Here is a 12,081-nt window from a genome sequence, read left to right on the forward strand (position 1 = left end):
GTTAACCTACCAGTACGTCTTTGGAATGTGGGAGGAAACCAGAGCACCTAGGGGAAACCCAAGCAGACACAGGGAGAACGTACAAAGTCCTTACAGACAACGACGGGAATTCAACCCTGATTGCTGGCGCTGCAATAGCGTCACGCCAACTGCTACGCTACCATGCCGCCCCTTAAGCATGAGTGGAGAATGTGGGGGTCGGGGAACACATGCTTCTGTAGATTTTCTTGCACAGGCTTAGAAACCTGCACGGTGAAGTGGTACAGCAAGCCCATTGATTTTAACAGAGAAACTCAGCAAGAGAGGGGTGGGTAAATAAACTGATTTCCAGCTTTTGAATCACTTAAGACTTTGCCCTGATGATTCCCAAACCTCTCCACCACTGCGGAATTACTTGTGTCATCTGGGTCTGTTGTGACTAACTGATAGAAATGAACCATTAATTTGGGCAACCATCCATTCTAATGATGTCAAGTTGCAGGAGAGATATTAAAATAAAAACATTTGCAGGCAATAGGGACGGATATCAAACAGTGAAATGAAATATTAGCTCAAGATAAAGTACTTCAGCATGCAGTGTCTCACCTAGATCCCCGAAAAGTTCAACTCCAAGAGCTGCAAATATGAAAAACAGCAGCATGAACAAGAGACCAAGATTTCCGACCTGCAAGAAAGAGAAAGACCATGAAGGATTTCTCCTTGGCTGAACATGTAGGACTTGCACAAATGATGCCTTCAATTAGTTATTAGTGGTATGAGAGAGGAAACTGGCCCAAATTGATTGGAAGAGTATAGCTAGCTGGAGGGATGGCAGAGCAGAAATGGATGGAATTTCTACAAGTAATAAGGAAAATGCAGGATAGATATATTCCAAGAAAAAAGGTTATGAATGGAAAAATGGCACAACAGTGGATAACGAGAGAGGTTAAGGCTAAAATAAAAGCAAAGGGAGGGCATACAAGGAAGCAAAGATTAGTGGGAAAACAGAAGACTGGGAAACTTTTAAAAACTTACAGAAAGAAACTAAGAAGGTCATTAGGAAAGAAAAGATGAATTATGAAAGGAAGTTGGCAGATAACATTCAAAAGGGTACTAAGAGTTTTTTTAAATATATGAAGAGTAAAAGAGAGACACGGGTTGATATAGGGACAATCGATAATGGTGCGGGAGAGATTATAATGGATAACAGAGAGATGGCAGAGGAACTAAATGAGTATTTTGCATCGGTCTTCACTGTGGAGGACATCCAGCAAATATACCTGATAGTCAGGGGTCTCAGGGGATAGAACTGAGTTCAGTCACGATTACTAGAGAGAAGGTGCTCGGGAAGCTAAATGGACTAAGGACAGCTAAGTCTCCCAGACGGATGAAGTGCACCCTTGGGTTCTGAAGGAGCTGGCTTTAGAGATTGTGGAGGCATTGGTGATAATTTCCAGGTATCCATAGACTCTGGCATGATTCCCGAGGACTCGGAGGGTCGCAAAATGTAGTTCGCTGTATAAGAAAGGTGGGAGGCAGCATAACGGAAATTACAGAACCTATTAGTCTGACGTCGGTGGTGGAAAGTTATTGGAATCGATCCTCATGGATGAAGTATGGAATACCTAGGTGTGCAAGGCAAGATAGGTCCCAATGCCAGCATGGTTTCATGAAGGAAGATCCTGCCTGACCAACCTACTGGAGTTTTTTTGAGGAAATCTTAGGTAGGGTGGATAAGGGAGAGGCGGTAGATGTTGTAATATTTTAGACTTTTCAAAAGGCCTTCGACAAGGTGCCGCACCTTGCAGATAATTCATCTGATTAATAAGATGAGAGCTCGTGGAATTACAGGTAGGATAACAGAATGGGTGGAGCATTGGCTGGTTGGCTGAAAGCAAAGGGTGGGAATTAAAAGGATCCTGTTCTGGTTGGCTGCCAGTTACTAGTGGGTGTTCTGCAGGGGTCGGTGTGGGGCTGCTTCTTTTTACACTGTAGATCAATGATTTGGATGACGACTAAATGGTTTTGTGGCTAAGTTTGCAGATGACACCAAGATAGGTGGAGGAGTAGGGAGTATTGAAGAAACAGGAGGTTGCAGAGAGACTCTACTGTAGGTAGTTTAGGAGTATGGCAAAGAAATGCAGATGAGATTCAATGTTTGAGAAATGTGCGGTTGTACACTTTGGAAGAAGAAATAAACAGGCAGATTAGTATCTAGATGGGGAGAAAATTCAAAGTACAGAAGTGCAAAGGGACTTGGGGGTCCTCGTGGCAGGATACCCTAAAGGTTAATCACCAGGTCGGATCGGTGGTAAAAAAAAAGTGAAATGCTATGTTGGCATTCATTTCGAGAGGTATAATGTATAAAAGTAACGTATACAACCCAGGCACCAGACAGGCAACACATATTGAGGGAGTTAATGAACATATATCAAATATTGGTACAGAAATAGAAATCACTTGGAGCAAGTGATAGAAAGATTAATAATGTTTTGAGACTCCTGTCTCTTCTTTCCAGTTGATGTAAAAGATCACAAGGCATTATTTAAACAAGAGCAGGGAAGTTTTTTCCATGTTGGCCTGGCCAATATTCATCCATTGATCATTATCATTGAAATAGATTGCTCGGTCACCATCAATGTCATTTTTGGGAGCTTGCTGTGCATAAATGATGGCTATGTTCCCTTCATTAGAAGAGTGAATACAATAACAATGAATTTCAGGGACTGTAAACTACTTTGGAACATCCTGTGTTGTAATATATATAATATCAATGCAAGATTTTTTTTCAGTTTTGTTTAAAATGGGATGCAGAGAATGAATAAGGCCTTTGATCAGAATGTCGCAGAGGTAGAGAAATGTAGAAGCGACATAAATCAAGACTGTTACTTATGTAATGTTAATCTTGGATTTTGAAAGTCTGTTCCTGGAAGTTTAATTAGAAGTGCCATCTTCTTTGTACAATTGAAAATTGATGTTCTCCAGACTGAAAGGCAATCATGACTATTTCTGGGTTATGTTGTGTTGCTCTGGAAGTATGATTGGGCCCTCCCCAGCATGAGCCACCCTTGTAATCCTGAGGAAATTTCCATGCTGGGGGCACACAGGGCAAAGTCATTTCACATCCAATGCCTCTTTTGAAGAATAGTAGGGGAATTTGTACCGCATAGTCTGGGCTGTACCTGTTATGAGCACTCCTATGGCCTCATCTGCACAGTGCTAGACTGGGACACCTGCAGATCATTAAATTGTTTTCCTTCAGTCTTGATCCCCACCCCCTTATCTTCAGCGCAACCTCCTGATTCCCCTAAATCCATCCCCATTGACTTGGCTGGACCTGTTTCTAGCCCCACTCCTCCCTGATGTACTGCTAGTTCCAATCCCAAATACAATTCCTACCAGCATCAAGTGTCAATTTTCTCCTTATCTCTCCCTAGGACACGGCACAACCTCATTTGAGATAGCGGCCACCAACTTCTTACATCCAACCTCAGGAAAAGGGAACCTACAAGCACATTATTGACTCCGAAAATGCTGCATATCTAAAGCAGAGAGCCAATGACTGAAACTTTGGTGGGCATCCCGCTAAGGGTCCTAGAATTCATAGGCTTATATATTGTAGTCCTGGAGAATGATTCATAAGGCAAGGCATCCAAAGAAGTATTCTACAAATTCTTATCCCTACAATAAAGAATGCAACGCCAGTGCTATAGCCAGTGAAAATGTTCGTATCTGAATATTCCAGGTGATTAGAGATCCAGTTCCAAGGATATCATTTACCACAGCTTTTGGCGGAAAGGAACAAAAAGAATCATTATGAACCCACTTTTGACAAGATCACTTGGTTGTTACAATTCTCACTGACTTCAATGCAGTAAGCCAAGATGCAAATCTCATGCTTTTCATTGATTGTAGGTGGTTCTTAACTTTTAATTGGAGAACATTTGCAAAACCTTTTAATTGTAAAATAATTATTCTGATTATGCTGCAAATTTTCAGTTGGTTATATTCATGAACTTTGCACTCTTTCAAAACTGATGATGATAACTGAGGAATAACACTGGCTTTGAAATTCTTTACCACTTGTCCAGCCACATTAATCTACCTGCGCATGCCATACCAATGGATGCTTGAAAATTTAGGAAAGCAGACAGCTTTGAGGCCGGGGCCAGATCCGGGAATTAGCAGGGGAGTGGGAGTCCAGGGATGGCCAGGAGCGTTTGGGATTGGAAAGGAAGCTGGGGTGAAGGGGCAGCTGGCCGCAATAACCATCTGAGGGTTATTGGGATCAGTGAGACAGGGGCTAATCATAGCCTGCGACCACGGAATAAGGAAGGGACGATGAGTTGGGGGAATTGGTGAGTTGGATGAAGGGCTCTGAGTCAGCATTTGACAAGGGCCTACTCAGGGAGTAGAGCTTTTAAAACCTGATGAGGCCAAGAATGACAGGGGTGCTTCAGAATTCCTTTGACTATTTTCTAAAGGAGCATTGCACGGGGGTTAACAGCACTGTGTGCATGCCTCAAGTGGAAAATGTACCCTCCATGCAAAAATGATTGCAACTGCAAGTCCCCAGTCAGATTTCCTGTGCAGCTCGATTTGAACAGAAAACCACTCTGGGGCTCAGGGAAGTCCATTTTCAGTCATGGTATCAAAAAACACGATACGGCTGAACTTCTGTCCTGCTGTCATTTCAACTCTGCAGTGGGATTCAGGAGAGAATAAAGATACTTCTTTTGTATCGCATTCCAGGCATCCACCACTCTCTGACTAAAAAACTTACCCCTCACGTCTATTCTGAACCTACTCCCTCTCACTTTAAATGCATGCCCTCTGGTATTGGATCATTCAATAATGAGAAAAAGATATTGCTTGTCCACCCTATCTATGCCCCTCATAATTTTATACACTTCCAACAGATCACGCCTTAGCCTCCGCCGCCCCAGAGAAGGGAGCCCAAGTTCCATAGTCCTGGCATTTTATGGGATCACCATCCAACAACAGTGCCCTCCAAACCTCAAATGCAGTCACCACCCTCTCTACCAAATCATTGCTAGACCCTCCTACATTACTGGGTCTGGAGGTGACAATGACATGGACCAGGGTTTCAGTACCCAAGAGGGGTTAGAGGTGGTCACTGTTGTAACATTGGAAATTAACAATACTTGTGATGGGGTTGGAAGGTCACCTTTAGTTTGGAAAGGGTAATGATCAGCCTGGTTCAACCTCTGCTCAGCATTATGCAACTTGGGGACACCGCAAGTTTGACACTGCATGTTTCCATCGGGGGCTCTCCATTCCCCATCTCCTTTGCATCTGATGCAACTCAAATCAAGGACTGGGCAAAGCACAGCTCAAGGCAGTGCCTGACCCTGATCTGGTGAACTTTAGCGGTGACTTTGGAGTGTCCACTTTGAAGGTTGGAGCTCAGTCTCAACCCTTGGTGTTAATCCTGAATGCTGGCCCAGAGTGCCTAGGTCATGTATCAGCACAGAGCATCAGAACTGTATATTTACACTGTGTATCTGTACTGAAAATAAAGAATATTCACCTTAACAGCCCTCATCCTCCATGCTGATTTTCCAAGTTAACATTCAATATTGATGTCCATGATAGCTGAATTGAGATAAATATTCCTTTTTTTGTTCTTTTCTTGGTCTAACTATTAGAATAGGCAAAACATGGTCTAATATCTTCGAGAAAGATTATCACTGCTGACATTGAGCACTTTGGAAGCATTTCACTGAAGGGCCAACTTCAGTATGTTCCAGATTGCAGTGTGGTGCTCGAACTGATTTCTGACAGAGAGGCAGGGGCTATCAGCAGAGCAAGATGTGATGGTAGATCAGATAGGGTTGTTAGATGGCATTGTACAGACACAGCAGTGAAAATGTCTATTTCCTGTGGCATTATGACAACATTGAGCTTTTGCTCTGAAGAGATTCTTACACAAAGACCATAAAACAGGACAGTATCCTCGGATGAAGGCATAGCAAATTCCAGAGCTATCAATAATTTTGACTCAGCATGCAAGGTTCTCTGAGATGTTCACTGTTATTAGTGTAAAGTTTCAGCTAAGGTGCTTACCTGTGGTAGAGCCTGGATAACTGTGTTCAGCAAGGCTCTCATTCCAACTGCCATCTTCAGGAGCTTGAGGACTTTTTGAGGACATAAGCAAAGATTGTAAATGCCAGAGAAACCACCATGTTTCAGATGTTTTCTGACCACTTGCCCTTGGATAGTCTAATAATGTTCTGTTTTAAATAAGTTGATTAATAAGCTTTGTTTGAAACTGGTGCCAACTTCCCTGAATAAAGTTAATGACCTTCTTCTGCCTTTCAAGACTTCAAGTCAAAATAATTGCTATTCAATCCCCCTGGAAGTTGGCCTCATAAAGAGATCAAATCTCATCTGATCTTTGCTGGGTGTTCACACAGCTCAGATTTATAAACAGGAATGTAAAGCCGATAACAGCACACAGCCACAGAGGTTATGTGACGTTTTTACAGAACATGACAACTTTAAAAGCAGGAGAGGCTGTTTGGCATCTTGAGTCTAATCTGCCATTCAATTAGATCATTGATGATATTTATCTCAGTTTCATTTACCTAGTCTTTCTGTAGCATTACCAAGCAAACGTTAGTCCATTTTAGTCTTAAAATCTCTATTAATTCCCAAGCATCTGTGGCTTTTTGGGAAGACTTTCAGACCTTTAGCATCATCTAAGTGAAGAGGTGCTGCCTGAATTAACTCCTCAATGGCACAATTGAGTTGGCACAGTTGGCACTTAAACTCTTTAGGTTTAGATTTCCTCACCAGAGAAAACAGGTTTTATCTCCTCTTCAGAATCCCTTTCACACCTTTCAAATTACTGCTCACTCTGTTATAGTCAAGGGGATAAAAGCCTAACCTACGCAATCTTTCATCATGATAAACCCTCTCTGGTGAATCTGTGCTCCACCTCCGCCTAAGGCCAATGTAACCCTCCTGAGGTGTGATGTCCAGATTTGAATGCAGTAGTCCGGATGGTTCAAGGCTCTGTACAATTGAAGTACTATTTCCTTAACTATGTTCCAGACCCCTTTGGAGAAATAAATTAGCTATGATTTTCCCTTAGTATTACCTAGCAAATTTAGTCCGCTTTGGTCTTTAAATCTCCATTAATTCCCAAGCATCTGTGGCCTTTGGGGAAGAGTTTCAGACCTCTACCACCCCTGAGTGAAGAATTGCTGCCTGAATTCACTCCTCAATCACTCACCTGCCAAGTTTAATTTTCCCTTGGAGAAGAAAGCGCAAATTCTAGTCTAGGCCTCAAAACCAGGGGTGGGTGCTTTGCGAGAGATGGGGTTAGGGCATGGGAGGGGAAAGAGAGTCTTTGATTTGGACCAAGTGGTCTGGCAGGTTTCTATTCTTTCTGGTGTCACCAAGACATTCTGGAATTATGTACTACAGAGGCAATCCACTGGCCACTGTATCCAACTTGCCTCTTTGAAAGAGTTATCAATTTAATCTTACACTCCTTGCTCATCTTTCTGTAGTACCACTAAATTTTCCTTTTCAAAATATATATAATTTTCGTTCAGATTGATTGAATCCAATTCCATCAAACTTTCAGGCATTGCATTCTTGATCACAGCTCATTGTTGAGGAAACTCCTGATTTCCCCCCGGTTCTTATCACACCCAATATTGAAAAACACATGTACATTCAATCAATTTTATAGAGTTATTGAGAGTAACTCTACAAAGGGACAATGGGGAGTTTGAAATACATCTTAGTGAATAACATTTTATATTCACTGACCTCTAGCAATCCGGAGGACTCTCATGATTCTAATAATAGTGGGATTGATTGGCAAGGAAGCATTCACCTCAATCTCTTCAAGGGTGATTCCCATAATGGATAACAATACAATAGCTAAGTCCAGCTGGTTCCCATCTGGAGTTAAATCACAAAGGAGGAATTAAATGCAAAACACAGCATCAAAGTTAACATATGTTCTAAATGTAGAGAAATACACATAAACAAAAGGACACATTGACATACTGTTTTCATTTCACTATTTTGATTAATAAATTCATATGTTATAGCTCTTTGCTGTTACTTGCAGGGTTGGTAAAGCTGCATTATGGTTTTGTGCACCTAGTGATTTTTAAAAATCTTTTACTGGGTGCAGATGTCACTGGCAAAGCCAATATTTTCTGCCCATTAGAGTCATGGAATTATAGAATCATAGAGAAAAGAAACAAGCCCTTTAGCCCTTAATGTCCATGGCAAACATCACGGTACCTATCTATACTAACCCCATTTGACAAAAGGGGTTTAAATTATTGGTCACACAACATGCTTCACATTTTCTTGTACACTGGTACAGAGTCTCTGCTACAATTCATATATTTGTGTGCACTCTACACCTCAAACCATGAGTGAATGAGGTAACCGACAGGGATATGAACGTGTATTACAGCAGAAATTATTCCTTGTGGGATTATAGTGTCCTGTTTGACAATACGAAAATGTTTTTTTGTTGGAACCTCCATGTAAACAAGAGCCAAAGATCATGAAGGACTAACTTGTGTCTTCTCCATGCCAAAGAAGCCAAATGAAACCATGGATACAAAGTCATTACTCCCCATGTTTTATCAGTGCTGCAGTGTTTTACCTATCCTTGAAGAACCGGCGGAAACCAAAGGCACTAGTTTGAATACGGACTCCAGGACAAAGATAATCGTGAAGATGTAGTTACAGATCTTAAGCGCCTCATCAAGGATCTGAGAAATTAGAGATGAAGATTAAAGGGAAAACATTACATTAGAACTATTACAAATTTGTCCTCCTGTGTATATAAATTGATATTTGATACAAAATTATAGAATGATACAGTACAAAAGCAATCATTTGACCATTAAGCTTGAGCTAGCTCTGACTCTTTGTTAGAGATATATATTGGTCCTACCCCTCTTCTTTCCAAATATCTCTGTAAATACTTGAAGGAGGATATTTATTTTTTTTCTCATTTGAAAATTAATTATTGATCTGCTTCGACATCCTTCCAAGCAGTGCTTCACAACAACTCTCTCTGACCAAAAAATAAATTCCCCCGGGTGCCTTCATTTTGTTTACCAACCACTTTAAATTCATGGGTTCTGGGTACTGACCCTTTTCCTCCTCTAGCTCCAAATGATGGATCATCTGCTAACTCCTTGCACTCATTTACAGGTCCTCCCCAGCTTACGAATGCCAGACTTATGTACAGCCCGTGATACGAGCGGGTGTTTGGGAGACCAGCAGTACGGATGTGTCGGCTGCGGCGGGGCTGCAGGCATCTTCTGCCACGTGGGAACTTGGTTCGCAGCCTCATTTCCGACTTGCAAACCGTCTGGGATACGAATAGTTCTCAGGAACAGAACCCTGCCATAACCTGAGGAGGACCTGTATTTCCTTTTGAAACTTGTTACATTTTTTTCAACAAATTACTGTTTTGTCCTTGAATTTCCTGTTCAAGAATGCACAAATTATTTAATATAACCAAAATATCATATTCATCAATGAGATATATTAATAATCATGATGCTCCATAGTGCTAGATGTCAAATTGAATGGATTAAAGGCAGGCAAACCACCCGGACCTCTTATCCTGAGTCCTAGTAAAGGAGGAGGCTACAGACACAGTGGATACAAGAAACTGCAGACAGTTGTGGACACAGCTCAGCACATAACAGAAAGCAGCCTCCCCTCCATGGACTCCGTCTATACTTCTTGCTGCCTTGGTAAAGCAGCCAGCATAATCAAAGACCCCACCCACCCAGGACATTCTCTCTTCTCCCCTCTTCCTTCAGGCAGAAGATACAGGAGCCCAAGGGCACATACCACCAGGCCCAAGGACAGTTTCTATCCCACGGTGATAAGACTATTGAACGGTTCCCTTATATGATGAATGGACTCTTGACCTCACAATCTACCTTGTTATGACCTTGCACCTTATTGTCTACCTGCACTGCACTTTCTCTGTAGCTGTTACACTTCATTCTGCATTCTGTATTGTTTTACCTTGTACTGTGTAATGAATTGATCTGTATGAACGGTATGCAAGACACATTTTTCACTGTACCTCGGTGCATGTGACAATAATAATAATAAACCAACATTGGTTGTAGACTTCCAGAATACATTACATTTTGGAGAGGTCCCAGCAGATTGGAAAACACTAACCCTGGACTGTAATTTGAGAAAGGAGGTGAGAGAAAGCATTAGCCCAACATCAGTCATCAAGAAAATGCCAGGATCTATTAAAGGCACTAGTAATAGGACACTTAGAAAACCATGACGAGATTAGGCAGAGTCAACTAGATTTTAGTGAAAGGGCAATTGTATTTGACAAACGTATGAGTTATTTTTTAAGATTGTAACTAGCTGGGTGAACAGAAAGGGATCAGTGAATGTACTGCATTTGGATTTCCAAAAGACTTTCAACAAGATGCCATTAAAATTACCACATAAGATGTTACTGCTTATGGTATTGATGGTAATATATTAACGTGGTTAGAGGATTTGTTAATTGAGAAGATAATGGGCTGGAATAAATGGGTCGTTTTCAGGTCAGCAAACTATAACTGGTGGGCTGCCTTAGGGATTAGTGCTGTGATTTTAGTTATTAACAACCTATTATCAATGACTTAGATGAAGGGACTGAGTATAATGTATTAGCATTAGTGAAGATACAGGTGGGAAGGTAAGTTGTGAGGAGGACACAAAGAGTCTGCAAACGGATATAGACAGGTTGAATGAGAGGTGAAGATATGGCAGCTGGAGTATAGTGTACAGAAGTGTGAGGTTATCTACTTTGGTGGGAAGAATAGAAAAGCAAAATTTATTTAAATGGTGTGAGACTATTAAATATTAAGAATATAAGAAACAGGAGTAGGAGTGAGTCATGTGACTCCCAAGCACGTTCCACCATTCTATATGATTCTGATCTTTGGCCTCTTTTCAGCTTGATCCCTATAGTCTTCATTTCCCCATTGCTCAGAAAATCTATCTCAGCATTTCCAGTGACTCGACATCCACTACCCTCTAGTGCAGCAAATTCAAAGATTTGCAAGCCTCTGAGTTAGGAACTTTCTCTTAGCATCAGGCTTAAGTGTCTGATCGCTTATCCTGAGACGACGTCTGCTGGTTCTAGACCCTCTCACCAGGGAGATCCTCACAGCATCTCCCACGTAATGCACCTTCAGAATCATGTACCTCTCATTCTTTCATCATTAGCACACCAGCAGATTGTCCTTTTGATGGATCTCTATTACCTTAATTGCCAATGCAACATCATGAATCATATAGCAGCAAGATTCACTTGAATACAAATAAGGGCAAATCACATGTCTGAGGCTAGAATTACCTGTTGCAGGGATTAGTGGACAAAGGCTTAACATATTTCTCTCTCTGTTGTTGTAAAAATATGTAGGTTAACATTTCCATTAAAACATCCAATGAGGAGTGCTTTAGGAACTGGTTTGGTATCCATCCATCTGTCCACCAATATCACTCGAGTTATTCCCTAGTTTTCCAATGTAGGGAGAGACTTTTTCTTGTCATTGTGTGCAGTGGTACTAATTCTTCAATTACAAACTATATTTTCATCCATTTTGCTGCCCTTTCCCCCTTTTCCTTCTCTAACCTGCCTTTCACCAGCTTGTACATGACATGGAGGAATGCCAGAGTTGCTGTGACAAAGGAGGTGTTACGAGACACTGCATCTGATATTGCCAATTATCAGGGGAATTTCCTTCCATTCAGGAACACTGGATTGGGTGAATAACATTAATTCAGAAAAAGAGGAACTAGTCTTCAAAGAGTCCGTATCTGTGCTTGTGGGGGAGGTGGAAAAACAGCCAATCATGGAGTTTCCTCAGTCAGTACTGTTTCAGTTAGGGAATAGCCCTTTAGAATGTTACTTCTTTAGTGGATTACCAGAGAACTACACCCACCCTGGACATTCTGTCTTCTCCCTTCTCCCATCGGGCAGAAGATATAAAAGTCTGAAAGCACATACCACCAGGCTCAAGGACAGCTTTATCCTGCTGTTATAAGACTATTGAGTGGTCC

The 12,081-nt window shown here is 41.5% G+C and overlaps 1 protein-coding gene across 1 annotated transcript in view; it reads right to left on the reverse strand.

The window, feature by feature from the left end:
* The window catches only part of LOC127580134 (voltage-dependent T-type calcium channel subunit alpha-1G-like), a 278,942-nt gene that overhangs the window by 44,043 nt on the left and 222,818 nt on the right, over positions 1–12,081 (reverse strand). Inside the window, 5 exon segments of the mRNA XM_052033345.1 lie at positions 586–664; positions 6,067–6,137; positions 7,783–7,914; positions 8,640–8,675; positions 8,678–8,750. Of these exon segments, the coding sequence (XP_051889305.1) occupies positions 586–664; positions 6,067–6,137; positions 7,783–7,914; positions 8,640–8,675; positions 8,678–8,750 (391 nt within the window).

Source organism: Pristis pectinata, chromosome 18, assembly GCF_009764475.1.
Source record: "Pristis pectinata isolate sPriPec2 chromosome 18, sPriPec2.1.pri, whole genome shotgun sequence".
Taxonomy (NCBI): Eukaryota; Metazoa; Chordata; class Chondrichthyes; order Rhinopristiformes; family Pristidae; genus Pristis; species Pristis pectinata.